Source organism: Chenopodium album, chromosome 13, assembly GCF_948465745.1.
Source record: "Chenopodium album chromosome 13, dcCheAlbu1.1, whole genome shotgun sequence".
NCBI classification, from domain to species: Eukaryota; Viridiplantae; Streptophyta; class Magnoliopsida; order Caryophyllales; family Amaranthaceae; genus Chenopodium; species Chenopodium album.
In genome coordinates this window covers 19,955,498-19,976,558 of record NC_137846.1, presented here as the reverse complement: position 1 = coordinate 19,976,558, position 21,061 = coordinate 19,955,498, and the positions used below count along the sequence as shown (strand labels likewise).

At 40.6% G+C, this 21,061-nt stretch overlaps 1 protein-coding gene across 1 annotated transcript; it reads left to right on the top strand.

Moving 5' to 3' along the window:
- The first annotated feature begins 15,881 nt into the window (after nt 1-15,881).
- LOC145576475 (uncharacterized) lies at nt 15,882-20,595 on the top strand. The gene is made up of 4 exons (XM_081634232.1): nt 15,882-16,066; nt 17,312-17,405; nt 17,504-17,608; nt 20,156-20,595. The coding sequence occupies exons 1-4, from the start codon at nt 15,939-15,941 to the stop codon at nt 20,417-20,419; spliced, it is 591 nt and encodes a 196-aa protein (XP_081490358.1). The 5' UTR covers nt 15,882-15,938; the 3' UTR covers nt 20,420-20,595.
- The last annotated feature ends 466 nt before the right edge of the window (nt 20,596-21,061 follow it).

Sequence of the window (21,061 nt, the reverse complement as noted above, 5' to 3'; positions counted from 1 at the left end):
TGAGACAATAGTATAAAATGATTTCCTTGTACATAAAGGGGCATAGTCAAGAGAATGATTTACATTATTCGATATTCCAATGGATGACCAACAAAAAATTGCTCAACAAGAACTAAGAAGTAATAGAAAAACTAAGTAGTAACATCAGACAATGCAAAGAAAAATCATACTTTCCAACTTCCAATTACATAACCGTATACTTGATATATACCTGGTAAGTATATGTCTACCCCTCTTAATACCAATAAAATAACTATAATTTTTCAAACTACCAATCTCCTTCAAATCTTCGATTTGCTAATAAGATCGACACACATCAATAAGAAAGGCTTGCTTATACAAAATAGGCCAACGATTGTGCAACTGGCCATAACCAGCAAAATACATCCATAACGTTATCTATCAAGAGTCTATAACATTATCCATCCCTATTGACTTAAGATAACATCCAAAGGCTCTGCTAGTAAAATATGTCAAATGATGCAACATAAAGAAGGGGAGAAATCTTTTTAACCAACTGCCCTTTTGATTCACAGTCCAAGAGATAAAAAGTACTGCAAACCCAACAACTACAACAAACCCCAATTTCCATTACTACCAGAGGGTTTCTCAGTCCACAGGTAGCTTAACACCTCCTACTAACAGAGCTCCACCAATTCATCATCATGCTATAGTCTTTCTTCTTTCAAGCAGTTCATCAAACATGTAAAAGTGAATCTAAACCTCTAGCTAAAAGGTATAAATTCAAAAGTAAAGTGATTGAAAAAAAAAACTGATCATCATAATCAAATAATCCAAATTAAGTAAAATTACAAACCCTTACTGAATAACAAAATTTACATACTAATCAAGGCGTAAATTCAACTAATAATTAATTAAAATGCAACAACCAATTGAATGTAAACACTAATTGGTGAATAAAAAAATAGGAAAATACTAATTCAAACCCTAATTCTAATACTAATTGATAAAAAAACGCAATAACTAATTGAATGCAAATCGCAATTGAATCGAAAACAGAATAAACAAAAAATGAATTCAAATTAATCACAATTAAATACTCAAACAAATAATTGGGAAACCCTAACTTTCGCAATGAAATTCGCAAAAACTTGTTTTAAAATCGAATTGAATCAAAGAAAACAACAAAAATGAAAATAAATCCACGTACCAAACCTTTAATTTGCCTAAGCAACAATGATTAGTAATAAGAATTTGCAAAATTGACGACGTGAGACGAGATTGGAGAAATCGAAATAGAGAAATTGAAGGAGGAGAGAGAAAATGTAATGAAGAGAGAGAAAATGCAGAAGAAGAGAGAGAAAGAAAATGAAGCAGTGTTGGGAGTAAGAACAAAGGTCATTCAATGCATGAAATTACAAAAATGTCCTTAATGAGACGGGTGGAATATGGGCCGTTAGATTGAGCGCGATCAACGGTCTAGATGAGTTCCTAGTTCCTATTATAGGACTTGGTTCTCACATGATCCTGATTATATATATATATATATAGTGCAACTTAGAAAAACAGAAAATAATAACAAATGTAAAAAAGAATAATAGGTAGTGTTTCTACTCTCATTTTGTATATAACATTTTAAAAAAATATAAATACTAATAATAATAACTATTGTTATGGTTATTATTATAATTATAATAATAATACAAAACATGCCCACAAATAAGTACACTCTTTAAAATGGGTAACCGGGGTAACGTTCGAGGCATGTACTAGTATATATATAAAGGGGAGTTTTTTCTTGAGTTTTTAGAGAACCACATAGGATAAAATTTTCTTAACGCGCCATATAGGATTATAAATTTTAGTGATAGCCAATCAAATAAGAGATTTGTAAATTCTTTTACAATTAAATAATTAAATTGCGACATAAGCAAAATTGGCGAATGAGAATTTAAAGTTTAAATTAATTAAATATAATATATTATCTTAATACACTGTGTACAACGAATATATAAAATAACATATTTTATCACATATATACAAAAAAATATTAGTTTTAAAAAATACAAATAAATCGTGCATCGCACGGGTTTCATCTAGTATATACTGTATAAGTATATATTAAAATAAAAAACTAATGGAGATAAATACCAGTTAATCAATTTGATAAACAAAATTTGTTTATCAAATGACAAAATGGTAAATAAAACAACTTTTTATCAAATATGGGTCCTATTGTTGTTGTTGATATATTTGCAAAAATGCCAAGCTGACTGGACATTTATATTGTTTTATTTACTATTTTACCATATACTAAACAAATTTTGTTTATCAAATTGATTAATTGGAACTTCCTCATATTTATATCAATTCAATTAACCTACACTAAAAGCGAACCTAAAATGACACTTGTCATAATGTCATTAATAATTTTCCCTCCTTTTTGCACTTTCCTTTTTTTTTTTTTTTTTTTTTTTTTGCGCCAAATTTTAATGACTTCCATTTTATAAGCTACAATAATACTTATTTCTATTTTGACAACATATCTTATCCAATCATACTCAATTAATTTTTTTTAACATATATTCTATATACTATTAATCTTTTAGTTACAAATATACTAACATAGATTAAAAATAAGGTATTGAAATATATCATTGTCCAAGATTATTATAATATTAAGGAGTATCAATTTTTTTCCTCCAACATTAATCATTTGACAATAAAATTTATTTTAGTTAAAAATTGAAAAATCATTTTGGTAGCGTAATTTGTATGAATCTTAAAATTATACATAACGTTAATACAAACAACTGAACAAAATTATTTTATTATATTATACTCCCTCCGTTTTTTATAGGCTAGAGTTGGATTTGCACATTTGCCGAGACACAACTTTAATTATCAACATCTTTAATTAGAGATTATAAAAAATTATCATTTTTTTATATATATAAAAGCAGACAATATGACAAATCTAACAACATATTATATGATCATATTTATATTGTATATTGGTAAAATAAATTAAGTAAATGAGACACATGAATAGTGTAAAATATTTTAACTCAACATATATTGAAAACTTCAATCTAATTACTCTATACATTTTATGCAATGTGATTATTAAAATTAAAATAAAAACCGCTACTACTCACTATAAATATATTTTTAAAAAGTTGATTACGGAATACTAATTATCCTAAAGTAATATAAAATTAACTAATTTTTCATTTGATGCCGGTCAAAGTGTGTCAACAAAAATATAAGGACAAATGTATATGAGTTCGTATATGGGTACTAACTGTTTAGGATAAAAAATACCCCAAGTACGTGGTCCAATCCCGTGATGACACGTGGCCCAATAAAAGGGCGACACATGTCACCGTAGGAAGATGACACGTACTATGAATAAGAAAGCACCTGAAATCAAATATGTCATAAAGGCCTCCTTACATCAGGAGGCCCAAAAGCAAATTAGAATGCCGCAAAATGGCGCCCCCAGAGGAAACATGTCCTTCGCTGATTGCGCAGCCAATCAATGGCCCTAAATTCTAGGTCACTTACCCTAAAGGGCACAAATCCCCACCCCTATAAATACCCCAATCATTGCTGATGGGAGGGGGGGATTGAGACATAACATTTGATAGAGCACAAAAAGTTCCAACTTCTCTCTACTTTCTCTCTCTACATTTATTCCGTTTCCGGTCACTAACTTGATCGTCGGAGGCAAATCTCCGATAACCGAAGATTCGTGTTTTGCAGGTGTCTACGTCCCGTTGCCAAATCAGAGCGTGACCAATATCCCAAGGGATTCCAAAAAACCCCGAAACATTTGGTGCCGTTTGTGGGGATACTCGTCTGTTATGGCAATGGATGGCTAGACACCAGGTGTCAGCCCTCGCCTCGGTGAGGATGGCTTTGTTGAGAACATAGTCATAAAAATTCATTCTAGCGACCCTTTATCTGCTTCATTCCAAGAGGCAGAGGACTGTCCAGTTACTACAGGTTCGCTTTTGGTTGCTTTGAACAAGCTCCGAAAGGAAATGGAGGGTAAGCGACCATCTTCTTCTAGGCAGCCGCCTAGGAGAGAAGGAGAGGGCCAACAAAAGAAGACCCAGAACAAAGTGACCAATGCCGAAGATGCTAGGAATACCCCATACCGCCGGCATGAGCGTGTGTCGAGGGTGCTAAGGGCAGATATGACTCGGCCCCTTGACAAAACGCAGTCGGCTAGGGGGCAGGCCAGACGGCCTTAGAAAGAGATTACTGAGCCGTCTCGGCGTTGGAAGGATGCTAGGGATTACCTTCGGCACAAGCAGCGTGAACGAATAGCTTATTCGGACACAACCTCTACACCTTCAATGCCGGATGATCTCTCAAACTATACCTCCTCCAAGCGTACCAGCACGACAGGACCAGTGGGAGTCAAGCTCATCGGACTCAAATGTCAGTCCCAATTGCTCTAGTGCAACTGTTTTAATATCCACCTCTCCAGAATTTTAACACCTTTCCGCCGACTAACCCTGCTGTCTTTAGACAGTATGGGCAGTTCGGTCAGCCGTTCGACCAAGCTGCTTACTTTGCCAGACCAGTTGCTCAGCCGCAGCCCATCGAATGGCAGATGTGCATGCTAAACCTTTGAGACAAGTTGCCTCCGTTTTCTCAAGAGATCCTTAACACTCCTCAGCCCGCGAAGGTGAAAAGTGTACCTGTAGGTGCCTATGATGGTACGGGCAACCCGGAAGAGCACGTCACTTCGTATCGAAATCTTATGTACTTGCAATGTGTGGATGATGCCACCTGGTGCAGATGCTTCCCGGCCACCCTCAAGGGTGTGGCGCAAGACTGGTTCAACAGTCTGCCAGTCAAATGCATCAACTATTTTACTATATTAAGCATCCTGTTTGTTGAAAACTTTTCATACAATATCCCACCAAGGAAGACTGGCCTTAATTTGGCTACAATTATTCAGGCCAAGAATGAAGGTTTGCGTTCGTATGTCCAGAGATTTAATCAAGAAAAAGCCCAAATTCATAATCTTCCGAATGAAATGGCCTATTCGGACTTTCTCCGGGGGTTAAGGTATAATGGTTTCAAATTTGACTTGGTTTGCAAAAAGATTCGAACATACGCAGGCGTTCTGCGGGAAGCCGAAGCCTATATTGAGGCGGCAGACTTCTGTTCACTCACTAAAGCTAAAGTACCGGCCAAGGGGGTTGAGAAGAAACAATCTTCTCAGCAAGACTCGGCTGGGAAAAAGAAAGAGGGAAAGAACAAGAGAAAGGAAGTCTGGGTGTCTGATGACATAGAAACCAAGTCAAAGAAGCCAAAGACATACGAACCACAGTATGAGTTTAACAAGGATTCTTATTCAATTTTGATGGAGATCAAAGATAAGTTTGAATTTGAGAATCCCACCCCGATGAGAGGCTCGGTCCAGTACAGAAACAAAAACAAGTATTGCCATTACCACAAGGACGTGGGGCATGATACAAACGAGTGCAACAATTTGAAGAGGTTGCTAGACAAGCTTGCCGAGAAGGGCATGCTCAATTCGTACGTGATGAAGTCCAAGTTCACGTACACTCGGACAGACAATAAGTCTGAGAAGAAAAGGCAAAATGAGAAGGAAAAAGATGGAAATAGCACGGACTCTGGTTTTGTGGCTGTCATATTAGGCGGCTTTGCTGCAGGCGGCCCAACCATGAGGGGAATTAAGCAGGATGCATGGAATTTGGGAAAAGAAGTAATGCATGCCGAACAGTAAGGAGTTAAGGCCGAGCCTTTCCCAGAGGTAACAGTAAGTGAGGCTGACCGAGGAGAGGTCAACGCCTTGCACAATGATCCAATGGTATTTATTTTGAAGATAGCCAATTTGAAGGTTAAGAGGATACTGATCGATATGGGCGGCTCGTCCGACATCATCAGCCTCTCCTGTCTGAAAAATTTGAAATTCCCAAAAGATGCTCTGAAGGGCGTCTCTCACCCGTTTGCTAGATTTGGAGGGACAGTTATCCACCCGGCCGGCCAGATTGACTTGTCGGTCCGGTTGGGGCAGAAAGGGGCAGGAAGGGACATGGTGGTCCGCTTCCTAGTGGTCAAAGAGCTAACAGGCTACAATGTCATACTCGGCCGTCCTACTCTAACCGCAGCCAAGGTAGTCATTGGGCCGCACCTTATGTTGATGAAGTTTGAAAGATCGGACGGGCAGATTGGCTCGATCTAGGGAAGTCAGAAAATGGCAAAAGAGTGTAATCAATTGGTTGTGAAGCCGACTATCCGTGGTCGAGCAAAGTCGTCCGAACCAAAATCAGATGAAGGGTCACGCTAAGCATACCTGGTCGGCCAAGAGAGAAAGGCGGCCAAGAAAGAGCAAGCATAGCAATTAATGACCGTCGGCCGGCCAGAAGAGTTAAGGCCCCAGCCGGCCGGCGATCACCAGGATATAGTGCCGGATCCTGACCAGCCTAATCGGACGGTTAAGGTAGGCATTATAGCTGTAGGATTGCTTGGGGACGACCTAGTCAAGCTGCTAAGAGAGTTCAAAGATGTATTTGCATTTGAAGTAAGTGAAATTCCGAGTGTTAGCCCAGACCTGGCTATGCATAAATTATCTGTTAATCCACTTGTTAAGACCGTCCGTTAGAAAAAAAAGGAATCACGGGGAAGAGAGGAATCTGGCGGCCGCAGCTGAAGTACGAAAGCTGCTGGACGCCGGTTTCATTCGGCAATGTTACTACCCAGATTGGGTAGCCAATGTAGTTCTTGTTTAGAAGCCGAATGGAACATGGAGAATGTGTGTTGATTATACCGACCTAAACAAGGCATGTCCGAAGGATAGCTTTCCTTTGCCAAAATTGACCGACTGGTCGACTCTACGGCCGGACATGCCCTAATGAGTTTTATGGACGCATACTCTGGATTCCACCAGATCCCATTATGGGAGGAAGATCCAGAAAAAACTGCTTTTGTGACCGAGCAAGGACTGTACTGCTATAAAGTTATGCCGTTCGGTCTCAAGAATGCCCCAGCTACTTTTCAGAGACTTGTCAATCTAGTTTTTAGAGATCAGATCGGCCGAAATATGGAAGCGTATATCGATGACATGATTGTCAAGTCAAAAGAGCCGTCCGACCATCTCAAGGATCTCCGAGAAACATTTACCGAACTTAGGCGGCATAAGATGATGCTAAATCCAAAGAAATGCGTCTTTAGTGTTGAGTCCGGCAAATTTCTCGGGTTTTTGATCGATCAGCGAGGAATTGAGGCCAACCCTGAAAAAATTCAAGCTGTTTTAGACATGAAGTCGCCGAGAATGATCAAAGAAGTGCAAAGATTGATTGGTTGTTTAGCTGCACTCGGCCGATTTTTGTCAAAATCAAGGGATAAGTGCCGATACTTTTTCCAGACTATCAAGAAGAAGATATGTTTGAGTGGACCAAAGAAGTCGAGGAAGCCTTCGTACAGCTGAAAAGCCATCTGCATACACTGCCTCGGCTCGTCAGTCCACTCAAAGATGAAAAAGCTATACATATATCTCGCTATTTCAGATCACTCCTTAAGCGCCATCCTTCTTGTTGAAAGGGACGACAATCAGATCCCAGTCTATTTCATCAGCCACGTGCTGCGTAATGCCAAGCTTAGGTATTCGCCCATCGAGAAGTTTGGTCTGGCCTTATTTATGGCATCCAAGAAGCTGCGGCCGTATTTTTTAGCCCACTTGATTGTGGTTTATACTGATTAGCCGCTTAAGAAGCCGTTTGTAACCTTGGAAGCCAGTGGTCGAATGCTTAAGTGGGCCTTGGAGCTTAGGGGTTTCGACATCACATTCGAACCTAGAAAAGCGATCAAGGGGCAAGCCTTTGCTGATTTTTTGGCAGAAATGACTAGGCCGGACTTACAGCCGGCCGGGGATCAGATATGGAAGGTCTATGTGGACGGAAGTGCAACAGTAACCGGATGCGGTGCTGGAATTATCTGTCAGTCTCCCGAAGAAGATAAGTTTGAATATGCGCTGAGATTTCAATTCCAAGCCTCTAACAACGAGGCTGAGTATGAAGCTCTCCTGGCCAGCCTTAGAATGTGTAAGGCGGCAGGTTCAACAAAGATTGATATGAGCTTGATTCCCAGCTAATTGTCAGCCAAGTGAATGGCGACTATGAGGCTAGGGAGCCGTCTATGATGAAGTATTTGAAAATGGTTAAAGAAGAGGTCGATAGCCTAGAGCATTTTACTATGCAGCAAGTACCCCGTTCGTCCAATCATCAAGCGGACGCCCTCTCCAAATTAGCATCCTCGGCATCATGTGATACTCCCAGATCGGTGTTTTGGGAAGTGAAGGAAAAGAGGAGTATTGATGCCGAGCCAGTACAAGCCATTGATAGAAGCTTAACTTGGATGGACGGAATTATTTCCTATCTGAGGGATGGATTGCTTCCGGCTGATCCGAAAGAGAGCTGGTTGATGAAAAAGAGAGCGACCTGGTTCGAGATGAAGAACGGGGAGTTATTCAAAAAAGCCTTTGTGAAACCTTACCTGAAATGTATTACCCTAGGGAGGGGGCATGATGTGCTGGACGATCTCCACCAGGGACGTTGTGGTTCGCATATTGGAGGACGAGCCTTAGCCGAGAAGGCCACCCACATAAGGTATTACTGGCCGAGCTTAAACGCAGACACCATGCAGATGGTAAAGAAATGTGACAAATTCCAAAAGTTTGCAACCCTAATTCATTGTCCGGCCAACAGTCTGCCGGCCATAAGTAGTCCGCTCCCCTTTGCAAAATGGGGCATGGACATCTTGGGTCCGTATAAGCCAGCGTCAGGACAAAGGCGGTATGTATTAGTAGCAGTCGACTACTTCACAAAGTGGGTTGAAGTCGAGCCCGTCCGAGGAATTAAGTGGACGGACGTCAGCTTTCATTTGGAAAAATATAACTACCCGCTATGGAGTGCCCTAGTCAATGGTGTTCGAAAATGGACCCCAATTTGAAACGTGCCAGCTCAAAGAATGGTTGGGAGACCAGGGCATCACTCATTGCTTTGCCTCGGTCGGTCAACCACAAGCCAACAACCAAGTTGAGGCCTATAACAAGTTAATCTCCAATGGCATCAAGCGCAAGCTTGAAAAAGCAGGCGACCGGTGGGCAGATGAGCTGGTTAATGTGTTATGGTCCATACGAACAACAACAAAAAGTTCCACAGGAGAGACCCTATTCTTTTTGTCTATGGTACCGAAGCAGTACTCCCAATTGAAATGTACGAGCCTACCCTTCGGGTGATGTTATATGATGAATCGACCAATTTGGAGGCCATGAAGACCGCTCTGGACTTCCTTCCAGAAGCTAGGGGCAATGCGGCACTCAGGCACGAAATCAATCGTTTGAGGATGACAAGGGCATATAACCGCTGAGTGTCTAAGCGTCCGCTAAAGATGGGGGATCTAGTTCTAAGGAAGATGGAAGCGGTAGGCCGAGCTAACGAAGATGGGAAACTGACTCCAAATTGGGAAGGGCCCTACCGGATTACCAAAGAAGTGAGAGATGGAACCTATCGTCTTGAAGCCTTGGATGGCCGTCTTATTCCTCGAACATGGAATACGGACAATCTGAAAAATATTTTGTTTAAAGCTTACCGGCCAAATTTTGCATCAGTCTTTATGACCAAGTAGTTTAACTAAGCCTTCATGGCTGAATGATGTAATTAAGCCAAACGGCCACCAACAATGTAAAGTTTTGACAAATATTAATGAAAAGTCAAGCTTTTTGTTAATTTTATTGTCTATAGTTATGACATAATTATAGTAAGCTGGAAATGCTGAATGAAATTGAAAGCATGGTAGCTCACAGATATGCTGGTCGGCCACCACAAAATAAGCATGTCGGCTGCCTGAAAAGAGAAACCAACGTTGCCGCAACATGGCAACTCGGTCTTTCCAAAGAAGGGCAAAAAGTGTGGGTCGAGTAGGACCTCAATGAGAGTCCAACATAACAGATTGGCTCGGCCACATTGAATCGAACGATGATTAGCATCGGCCGAGTGAAAATCCAAACACTAGATATTCGGCCACCAACCATGTGTTGGCCGACTAAAAAGTCAAGAAAGGGCATCCTTAACCAAATCACTCGTCCGCGTTCTGATAAAATGTCGACTGATGAATGTGGCATGGGCACAATTTGACTAGCCACTCAGCCAAAAAGCCTAAGGGCCAGTCTAACCGTTCAACCCCATCAGGACGAATAGTAGACCAAAAGGGAAATAAAAATTTCCTAAGGCATAAAATTGCCCAGCTAAGGGCAAAGATTTCCCTAGGCAACCGAGCCCAATGAATGGAAGTTCACAAGTTGAGGTCATACTTGGAATTTCTTGAGTCTGTTCGAGCGATAGCTTCAACGGACGACTCAACCAAATACCAACAAAGGCCGTATACTCTAAAAACTGATTCGGCGTTCACCTAGTCCAAGGGCAATCATTATATATGATTTGATTAACTTACTAGTAGTCATACCTTTCAAGGTATAAATCTACTAAGTTAATCAAACCACTCGGAATTTGGACTAGGCAAACGCCGAATAAAGGGGCATACCCTCAGTACTCGTACGAATAAGCAATAAGCATATAAATTTTTTTTTTGCTAAGTACGAAAATGCAGAAACCGCTCAGAAGGTGGCAAATTGGCATAAATTAAAACCGCTCAGAAGGCGGCAAAATCCTTACAACAACCGCTCAAAACAGGCGGCAAATAAAAAATTGTTCAGAAATAAAATAAAAAGATTAAAGACGAAAAGCTTAAAATAAGCTGCAGAAGAGGCTCCTCACTCGGCCCCATCTTTACCCCCATTATCGGCATTGGCCGCATCATCGACATTGGCCGCATTATCATCAAGGGGGCCTCATCTTTGTCTGCCTCTTCATTGCACCCTCGGCTTCGTTATCACTGTAGCCGGGAGTTTCGACAAAGGGAGAGAAGGGCAGACCGACAGCCTCGCACTCTTCCTTCATGGTGAGGAAGTCTAGCCTTCTGGTGAACCGCTCATAATAATAAACAAGTTCGTCTGATTCCACCATCATGGCAAAGGCGTCCTCAAAACGGTTTTTGAGGCGAGTGAGTGTCGTCTGTTCGATGCGGACGACGTCAGTTGGAGTTATAGACCTTGGAGCACTTGGCTGATTTTTCAGCTCTTCTACCTCCTTCCTTAGACGCTTGGCCTCCTGGTTGCTTTCGTCCGCAGCCTGAAGAGCTGCATTTAAGGCTTCCCGGCTGGTCTCCAGCTTGGTCTAAGGCCTCGACCGCCTCCTGTCTACTGGCCGCCAGAGCAACGACATTATCCCTCTCCTTCATGAGAGCCTCGTTCGCCAGCCTCTCCAGCTTAAGGGCATCGCCCATCTTGACGAGGTCCTTAGTCTGCCGAGTAGTTTTCTCGGACAGAGCATTCATCGCCGTCTGATGGCGAGCCCTCTCTATAGCCAGCAGACCGGTGTTCTCATCCTGCAGCTTATGGAGATCCGCCCAGGCCGACTCAAGTTCGCGTCTCTGCCTCGGACGCCAGTCTTGGAAGGCGAAGAGCCTAAGGAGAAGCTGCGGAAGAACAGGAAAAATTAGCAAAGGAAAACAAGATAACAGAAATTTGGCTAGGTAAATTGGCCAAAGAACCAGAAGACTACCTCGACACAGCTGTTGATCATTGGACCGAGGTGCCCATCATGGATACCCCGGTATTTTCCCTGAGTCTCGGCCGGGACGGCCTTTTGAATAGCGTCTCGGACAGTCTTGCGTTCGGCCCCAGTTGAGGAGGAACTAGGGGGACGAACGTCCAAATCCTCAGAAGTTTCTGCGAAATAAAAACAAGTTAGAACTCTGAAGAAAAGAAACAGTTAGAAAGGAAAGGACGAAGAGGTACAAGTACCTTCTGAGAGATTTTCAAAGCGCGGACGCCCCTCAGGAGGAGGCGTCAGCTGAGTCTGCTTGGCCGCCTTAGGCGGAGAGGGCAGCTCCCCTTCAGTTTGGGAACCAGAAGGCTTAGTTCCCAAAAACTCAACATGCGGAGTTGAGTCTTGGCCGGCCGTGTTGTCCGGGGTTGGCACATCCCCTCCGTCCTTGCAGACGGACTCATTTCGGGCCACCTCGGACGAAGGTGGCTTCGAGGGCTTGGAGTCTCCACCAAGAACCAGCTGGGGTTGCTCTCCTTTAGGTTGCGCCAGCGCAACCCGCGACCTTGCCCTGGCCGCCGGCGTTCTGGATGCCGAAACCTTGTGAGCCTTGGACGACTCATCATCCTTCGAAGTAGGCGCTAGCCGCTTCCTCGCAGGTCTAGGGGCAGCTGACTGAAAAGATAGAAAAAGGGTTCAGTTAGAAACCACCGTACAAATAGCATTAAGGGAAAGAAACATGAACAGAAAGTTATTCGGCATGAGTACTTAAAGAACTTGGCCGAGTAGAATTGCAGTAAAGAATGTACAATTCAAGTTCACTCGGCCAAGGGTGAAGTTTCAGCTAATATATTAGCCATTCGAGTAGGAATGTAGCAAGAGACCTACAATCCAAATTCACTCAGCCAGAAGTGGGAAATATGCAGCGACCGACTCAAGTTAAAAACGAAGTCCACTGAAGTATAGCAAGTCGAACGCAACAAAAAAAAAGAAAGAAGTAAAAACTCAAGGCAAAGAAAACAGTTGTACCCCCTTTGCCGCTGCCGCCTCTCTCTAAATACCCGCTTGACCCTTAAATAGTCAAGCTGATCAACATGGTCCGGGTGAATTGGGGGGCGAGTCGGCCACTGATCCCCTCGTCCAAGCTGAACGAGGGAGGAGTTGAAATTGTTCATCTTTCTATTGAACTCCTTGTCCCCCGTCTTTATGAGGTAGAACCTCTGCTTCCAGTCGCGCCACTTGGACGGCTTGTTCATGCACACCATGAAATCTGGCCGAGTGCTCAGGACAAACCAACCGTCAAAGAAAGCGTCCAGCTTTACCATGTTGTGCATGGCGCAGAAGACTGGGAAGTTAGGGGTGAAACCCATCCTTAGACAAGTCACCAAGTATCCAAAAATATTGGCCCAACTGTTCGGCGCAAGCTGGACCATGGCAATATGATATTCGTCCAGCAGCTCCTGGACGAATGGGTGAAGAGGGAAGCGGAGACCAACCTTAAGGGCTGCCCTATATACATTGAAGCCTCGGCGGATGATCCTAGGGTCGTCCGAGGCAGCAACCGACCCAGAGGTTCAAGGAGGCCTTATCCGAAAGCCTTCCCCCAGCATGAGGAATTCCCTCCATTCCTCAAACCGTTCGTTGAGGTATGCTAGGGCTACATCCCCAATCATACAGCCGAAGGGGCTGTTAAATTCAGTCTATTCTTCCTCTGCCTCGGCAGTAGCATTTTCAGCCTACTGTTCGGCCGGCTGAGGTTCAAGGTCCCTCGTTGAACCAAAGTCTTGAGATAAAACCTTGTCCAGCTCGTCCGCCTCAGCGGAACTTTCTCCGACCAAGCCCTGCCTTATCTCGGCCATTCCTGGTTCCTCGGGCACTAAAGGGGCCTTGCCCTTGTCTTTTGCCCCAACCCCAGAACTGTGACTTCCAAATGGAACGGGGTGGGGGGAGTCGGTGGGTTCGGCAATTACTATGCCGACCCTAGGTCTTGCTGATCTGAGAGCTTGAGAGAAGGGGGGAGCAAGAGTTCGCCCGGCCTCAGCAGAAGGGCCTGGCTGATTTTGGTATTGTGCTTGAGCAGCCACCGAAGTCTATGGCCGATTTTAGCCAAATAGAATATGGTGGTGGTGTAATGACTGCTCGGGCTGATCTTGTTCAGGTCGACCTACGACCGTCCTAGGAGGAGAGCGGGGCAAAGAAGTCGGTAACTCGTCCGCTCCAAGGATCGAGTTAGTAAATAAAGCACGGTTTACACTCGGACCCCTCCCAAAAGTGGAGGTGCCTAATTGATTTTGTCGCTCTTCAAAAGAGGTGGCCACCTCGACCATCGAGCACGCCTACCATCAATAGTAGCGGTGGTGTCTGTGTTTGTGTTTGAGGGGTTGGTCCCACGTTTGAGTTGTTCGGATCATAGGAGGCCAAAGGTTGAACAAGAGCGCCGTTAGGATTTCTGGCGGCATGAAGGTTGAACTAGAAATGGACCCACTCCATAAAGACAAGGACTCGTCTCCGTCCACTCTAGATTCCTCAGTCCTAGGCGAACATACGGCCTCATGAGGAGAAACGGACGAGGCCGAGTGTTGATCTAGGATGTTTGAAAAAATTAAGCGAAAAATGAAAAGAAAATTAAAGAAGAAAGGAAGAGTATTTGGTTACCTTCGTCCGAGTCGAAGGTTGAAAAACTTGAAGAGTGCTTGGGAGGTCTTGGATGAAGAAAGGCCGGAAAACTCAAAGTCTTGAGCGGAAAACTCGAATGTGCGGCGGAGCTCTTGAAGAATCCGGGAAGAAGTAACTTTCTCTCTTTAGAGGCTCCGACTTCTCTCTAGAAAGCAAAAATCCAAAGTAAAAATTAAGGTCAAACCCTTGCTATTTATAGGCAAAAGTTGGAGGGGTAAAATGGTAAAAAAATTTCCCGCCTAAAGAATGCCAAAGGATTAAAATTCAAAGAATTTAACCTAGAAGTCAAACGGTTAAACTCTTCTGTTTGACGGAATCCGTGTAAATGCCCTACTATTTATGACGGAATGCGAACGGGCGTCATAAACACCCGTAACTCTCTGCATGTACCTCGGAAGTTGAACCACTTCCTTGGAAAGTGCAATGTAGATAAATGACAGAAAAAAGTCTCTTCGACCGCTGATGACCGACCGATCACTCGACAATACTCCTTAAAAGAGCCAAGACAAGGCAATCAAGGCACTCAGCCCAATTCCAGGCCGCTCGGCCCACTCTATCCGAACGATTCGGCCAGGCTCGTAAAGAGCGACAGCCCATTCCGACCAGGCGTTCAGCCCGATAAGGTGGACGGACGCTCCTGTCCGACTCCTGTTTACAATATGAAACACTTCCAATGCGCCCAAGGTACTCGAACGAGTGAAGGTCTGAGGAGGCGGCCCAGTTGGGACGAGCCACCCCCTCTGAGGGGCAAATGTTTAGGGTAAAAAATACCCCAAGTACGTGGTCCAATCCCGTGATGACACGTGGCCCAATAAAAGGGCGACACATGTCACCGTAGGAAGATGGCACGTACTATGAATAAGAGAGCACCTGAAATCAAATATGTCATAAAGGCCTCCTTACATCAGGAGGCCCAAAAGCAATTAGAATGCCGCAAAACGGCGCCCCCAGAGGACACATGTCCTTCGCTGATTGCGCAGCCAATCAATAACCCTAAATTCTAGGTCACTTACCCTAAAGGGCACAAATCCCCACCCCTATAAATACCCCAATCATTGCTGATGGGAGGGGGGATTGAGACATAACATTTGATAGAGCACAAAAAGCTCCAACTTCTCTCTACTTTCTCTCTCTACATTTATTCCGTTTCCGGTCACTAACTTGATCGTTAGAGGCTAACCGGAGATTCGTGTTTTGCAGGTGTCCGCGTCCCGTTGCCAGATCAGAGCGTGACCAGTATCCCAAGGGATTCCAATAAACCCCGAAACACTAACCTTTTTCTCTTTTTTTTTTTTTTTTTTTTTTTTTTTTTGAACACATATACGGGTACTAACCTAAGCTTATATTTTCATTTTCTTATATAAAACCTAATAGCTTCTAAATTTCTATCACTAAATTATTTTTTTATAAAATTCAAAATAATAACCTTTACGCATTTGGTATAAATTAAAATTTAAATTATTTTGTCACAAATATTTTTTTTTTTTGGATAAATTATTGTTAAATTAACAACCATTTTTTATTCTCACAGGACTTTACCTAGTTATTAGTTAAAAATCTGTCGTTGGATTGGTGAGCAACAAGGCTAATAAAACGAGATCATATGAGTACAGAAGACAATACATTGAGGCCTCTAAAACAAAATCAGTCATGGAAAATTTTGAGAAGGTGACAATTTCAGAGAAAATGGAAGATTCAAGTTCGATTACCCTCAATCTGCTTCGCAAATTTCTCTCTCTTCAGCAACGAAGAGCCGAAGCTTATGCCAAATTACGAGAGTATAAACCCTAAACCCTTTTTTATCAATTGTCATAATTTTAGTTTGAATTTATTGATAATATCTTTAAATAGCAATTTAATTAAATTCATAGAGTTTACATATTGAAATCGTTGTTCTAAAAATTTAGGCATAATATTAGTTTCTTTGTGCTGTGTTTTTTTTTTTTTTTTAATTAATTAGGCTCCCATGAGTTTTTGTGGGAGTTAATATGGTTTATGCCCTTTATGTTGTTAAATTGGTGGAAATAATTAAGATGTTTATGACAAGTGATCAGTTGGGTTACAGTTTTTTAGATTTGGGTATGTTAATTTACTATGGTTTGTAACTTTGTATTAGCTGATCAAGTGCCAAAATACTCGCATCCTATTGAAGATTTATAAATAATATTGAATGTCCATCGACAGTTGTATTTGATTCTAAGATATTTACTTCTTTGTTATCATCAAAGCTGCTTATCAATATCTTGGCTTAGTTTGTTTTGTGATGTGTTCAATGAGAGAATTTTGCTATGTCAACATGGGATGTGAATTAGTTGACATGGAATTTTAAACTTAGTGTCCATCTTTATGTCAAATTATAAACTCCCGATTCCGTCGGTGGCAGGGGAGGTTAATTTTTTTGAGGAGAATAAAGATAGGTTACATAAAAATTTTTGTATTTAAACCCTCTGCATGAGATTGTTGATGGTCACTCGTTTAGGCACTTGCACTTCGCATCATCATATATTGAATATTATGGTAAGAAAGAATGATTTATTGTGCTCCTCATCAAGTGAAATTTCCTAAATATTAGTCTATTCAAAGGTCAAATCTTGTATCCACGTTTGTACATTTTTTCTAAGTTGGAAAAGCACAGCTTTAGCATTGAAAGGCTAAAGGTTATGGATTTCATGAAACTGGTTCAAGACGAGAATTAAAAAGTAAAATTTTTTACATGTTAATATGTTATCATGGGTTCATGCTTGAATAGCCATTTCTATGATCAGTAATCATTGCTTAGTGAATTTTGGAAAATCTAATTGATGTTTTACTGAATTCAAGTCTTTTCTTTTTTAAAAATGTTGCATATGAAACATACAAGTCAATTCCCTTTTCAAATGGTAGTGTGCTGCAAAAAGTTGTATTGTTGCAGAATATGATTTCACAATTTGCTCGGTGATGATTTTTCATTGCTTATAAAATATGTTAGCTTTAATGTTAATTTATCTTCTTTCGTTAATCTGATTTATTGCAAAACACAACAGTGGTTTTTCCGAGTACATGATCTCAGGGGTGGAGTCAACTTACCAACAGCTTTGCAGTGAGGTCACGATAGAGTTCAGTGATTGCTCAAAACGAGTAAGACCTCTCTATATTTTGCGTTTCTGTTTGCCTTTTGTGCTGGTAATTGTTTCTTTATTTACCTGAACAATCCTTGTATTCATTTTCTGATGCAGGTTCGTGAGATTGAATCCCAATTTCTGAATCCTGACTGCTTTAGAGATGATTTAGCTAGATTATTGAGGTCTGTTCAAGAGCTGGAGAAGCAAAAACTGCACTTGGTAAGAATGTTAATTTACAGCTTTTACACATTTATTACAAGGACTTGGAGTCCTTCCTAGGTTCTGTTTTGGGTTTGTATATACTGCTCAAGTTTGTCAATGTGTAAACTTGATATACTTAGGTAGTGTTCTCTTCACTGAATTTCACTTATCTTATTCGTTGGTGAAGAGGAGAGATATGGGTGGTGTCTTCCATGGAAAACGTGGAGTAGGGAGAGAGGATGTGGTGGTGATCAGTGAAGAATGATGGGTCTGACTGAGGTGAGAAGATTAGGGAAGGGTAGTAAAGGGTATAATGTTTTTATTAAATTGAAAAGGTGAGGGTAAATAAGGAAAAGTGTAATGTTAAAATTTGCCAATGAAAGAAACATGTTAAGTGAAAATAAACTTTCCAGGACTTATCAACCTTTATTAGAACTTATTAACCCTTATCTTATCTTATTTGAACTTACCAACCATTATCATATATTATCTAATATGAAGTTGTTAACCCTTATCTTACCTTCTTTGTACTTATCTAAACTTATAAAACCTTAAATAAGTGAAAATAAGATGAGGAGAACATTATCCTTAACCATTTGATTCATGCATCTTGCTTGTTGATTAAATTTATCATTTTGTACTCTGTAAAAAAATGACAATGCAATTTTTTCTTGAGCATGATAATAAGAAGTCTTTAAAAAAGGATTTGTTTTTTTTTTTTTTTGGCTTGATGATCCTGATATTTATTATCTAATGATAATGTCTGGTTCTTTTCCTCAATGTGCATTTATCTAATGTCATATCACACTGCCTTCTCTCCCTGCTCATTCTCCTGTTTGATATGATTATCTACATTGGCCTATTGGGTGTTATAGAATTTCGTTCCATGTTTGACTTGCTCATATGAATGCTTTTCTTGTTTAATTTCCGTAGCAGCAGCAGTAATATGTATTACTATTGCATACATCTATGTAATCATGGTGATTTCAGTGAAATTTAGGAAGAGGCTGCAGTGCTGCACTTTTCTCGCAGAAATTTTTTCAGTAGTTTGACAATAGGTCTGATTTTTGTGTTAGTCTTAGTCTGTTGAAGAAAAGGGAGGAAAGAAGAGAAGGGGGGGGGGGGTGTTGTAGGATGGTAAAGATGAGGGTAAATGTCATATTCTTTTGCCTGCTTGTGATTGGATGCTTCGAAGTCATTGTTGGCACATGCCAAACTCTTTTCCACTAAAGAGCTACTTGGTGGAGCTATGTCCATTACTTTTTATGCATTCCCACTCCTTCTTAGATTGATAGTTTTGCACCTAAAAATCTGAGTTGAACATGAGTTGGAAATAGGAAACTTAAGTTGTTTAAATATTTTACTCTTAAGGTAGCTAGAATCAATATTTGTTCATAAAAACTTAGAAAACTATAAATGGATTTGTAAAAACTAAGAAATTATTAAAGGTGGAAAGGCAAGCAAGTTGCTATGAAATTGCAAATGTGTTTCTAAGTACCGACCCTAATGGTGGAAGGGTGAAACGTACAAGGTGGTGCATAACTATAGCGCTTATTATTGGAACATATTTTGAAACCAGCTGTATCCTAGAGTGCATATATATCAGCATATCAGCTCTTAATGTTAATTTGCAACAAGAAACATATGTAATATCTTGGTGTATCTCGTAACTTATCCCTTGGGGTGTTTGTGTTGACATCACACTATGGCAACACAAGGCACGGTATGCCCTGTATTCACCTAACTCGATGCTTCCTAGGATGGAGTTTGAGTAATCAACTGGGTAAAGAGAGGAAGAGATGGAGAATCAGCAGATTTTAAAAAATTGGAAGATATCTAGGGTTTCTGTTTGTTACTGAATTTGTAATGTGGATCTTACTTTAGCATACGTAGAGGCTGGAAATTTGGCATGAACTTTTCCTATCAGCATACGCATCCTTAGTGTTTTCAAAATTGTGTTCTGGTGGTGCCATGCTAATTTCCTTGAAAGACGTTGCAGTTGATGAATCATGTAATTTTAGAGTTTGAAATGGATATCCTATATATTTTCATTGAAAGACGTCACAGTTGATGAATCATGTTGTTGTTTTTGGGAAAGTGCAATCAGTCAGCAGGTAATTTCTGGCTGATACACTTTGTGCTGTAGATTTTTTAGATATATTCTTAGCTCTAAGAATTTATGTTTGCCCTTGTGTCCTCCTTAGGTGTTAAATCTTTTGTCTAAACTTTGTGCTGTGGAGTTGGTTTATACGAAGTATATTTTTTGGTTAAAATCTGTACTAAGTTACCAATCATATGCTGTACAAATAACCTAATAGGATTTTGGTTCCAGATTTGTTCATGCCAAGAACGCATATTATTAATCTGAGGTACCCCAGTGTTCTAATATCCCTTTATTTATAGTGAATCATGCATACCATATCTGTGAACTGAGCATACTGCAAATTACATAACATTGATCCTACAGGGCTTGTAATAATATGGACTTGTTCCTATTGAATTCAATAGACATAGACTGTGTCCAATTTTTATTATTTTAATCTGACACGTTCTGTTGGTCAAAAGACTGCAACAATTCAGGTGTTGAAGAAGGCTGGGCGACCGTCTGAATGGCTTGTAACTCATGAAAACTGTAGGTTTAAAAAGCCAATGCATCATGAATGTGTGCATGTCCATGAGTTAACCGATGCAGCTGGGACTGAAGAAGCAGAGGCAGATGCAGAGTATGATAATGCTGTTAAGGAAGCCGTTCAAGGTGTGCAAGAGGCAGTGACCTCTATAAATGAACACTTAGAAGAAATTAGATATGAAATAGCTGCCCTAGAGTGAGTAACTGTCTAGGTTGTGAAAAAAATCAGAGAATATTGTTGGGATAGGGAGTTTAATCTGTGCAGAAGTAACTTTTTTACCCTCGTTGTAACAGCTCAATTTATCAGCCAATAACATATAATACTAGTTGAATTTTCCTAAGAAAAAGAGTGAAGCTTTAGGCTCCGTTCTATTCACCTTATTTTTGCTGAATTGAAATTATTTTTACTGAACTAAAATTATTTTTGCTGAACTGAAATTAATTTTACCGAACTGAAATTAATTTTGCTGAACTGAAATTATTTTTACTGAATTTCTATTATATTTTTTCGTTAAAGTTATTGATTTTTACTGAAGTGAAATAATTTTTACTGAATTGAAATTAATTTTACTGAATTAAACTTATTCCATTTTTTCTTTCATAAAAATTCAGCTTTGAAAAATTCATTAACTGAGGAAAAAATTAATGAACTTGCACCTGAAATAGGACTGCTTAAGAATGAGTCTGGACTTTAAGAAAGGTACAAAAATTATGCCTACTAGATCTTAAACAACTTTTTTTGAGATAAGATAAATGTTATCTAAAATAGCTTTGTAAAGGAAAAAAAAAAAAAAGGGAGGGAATAGTCTAGGAAGAGATCTATGATACTGATGTATATCCCA

Bases quoted from the DNA above. Each gene is read 5' to 3' on its own strand.
- LOC145576475 (XM_081634232.1), top strand. From the start codon at position 15,939: ATGGAAAATTTTGAGAAGGTGACAATTTCAGAGAAAATGGAAGATTCA. The intron at 16,067-17,311 runs GTATAAACCCTA...AAAACACAACAG, and splicing joins GCTTATGCCAAATTACGAGA to TGGTTTTTCCGAGTACATGA. The intron at 17,609-20,155 runs GTAAGAATGTTA...GTTGGTCAAAAG, and splicing joins AGAAGCAAAAACTGCACTTG to ACTGCAACAATTCAGGTGTT.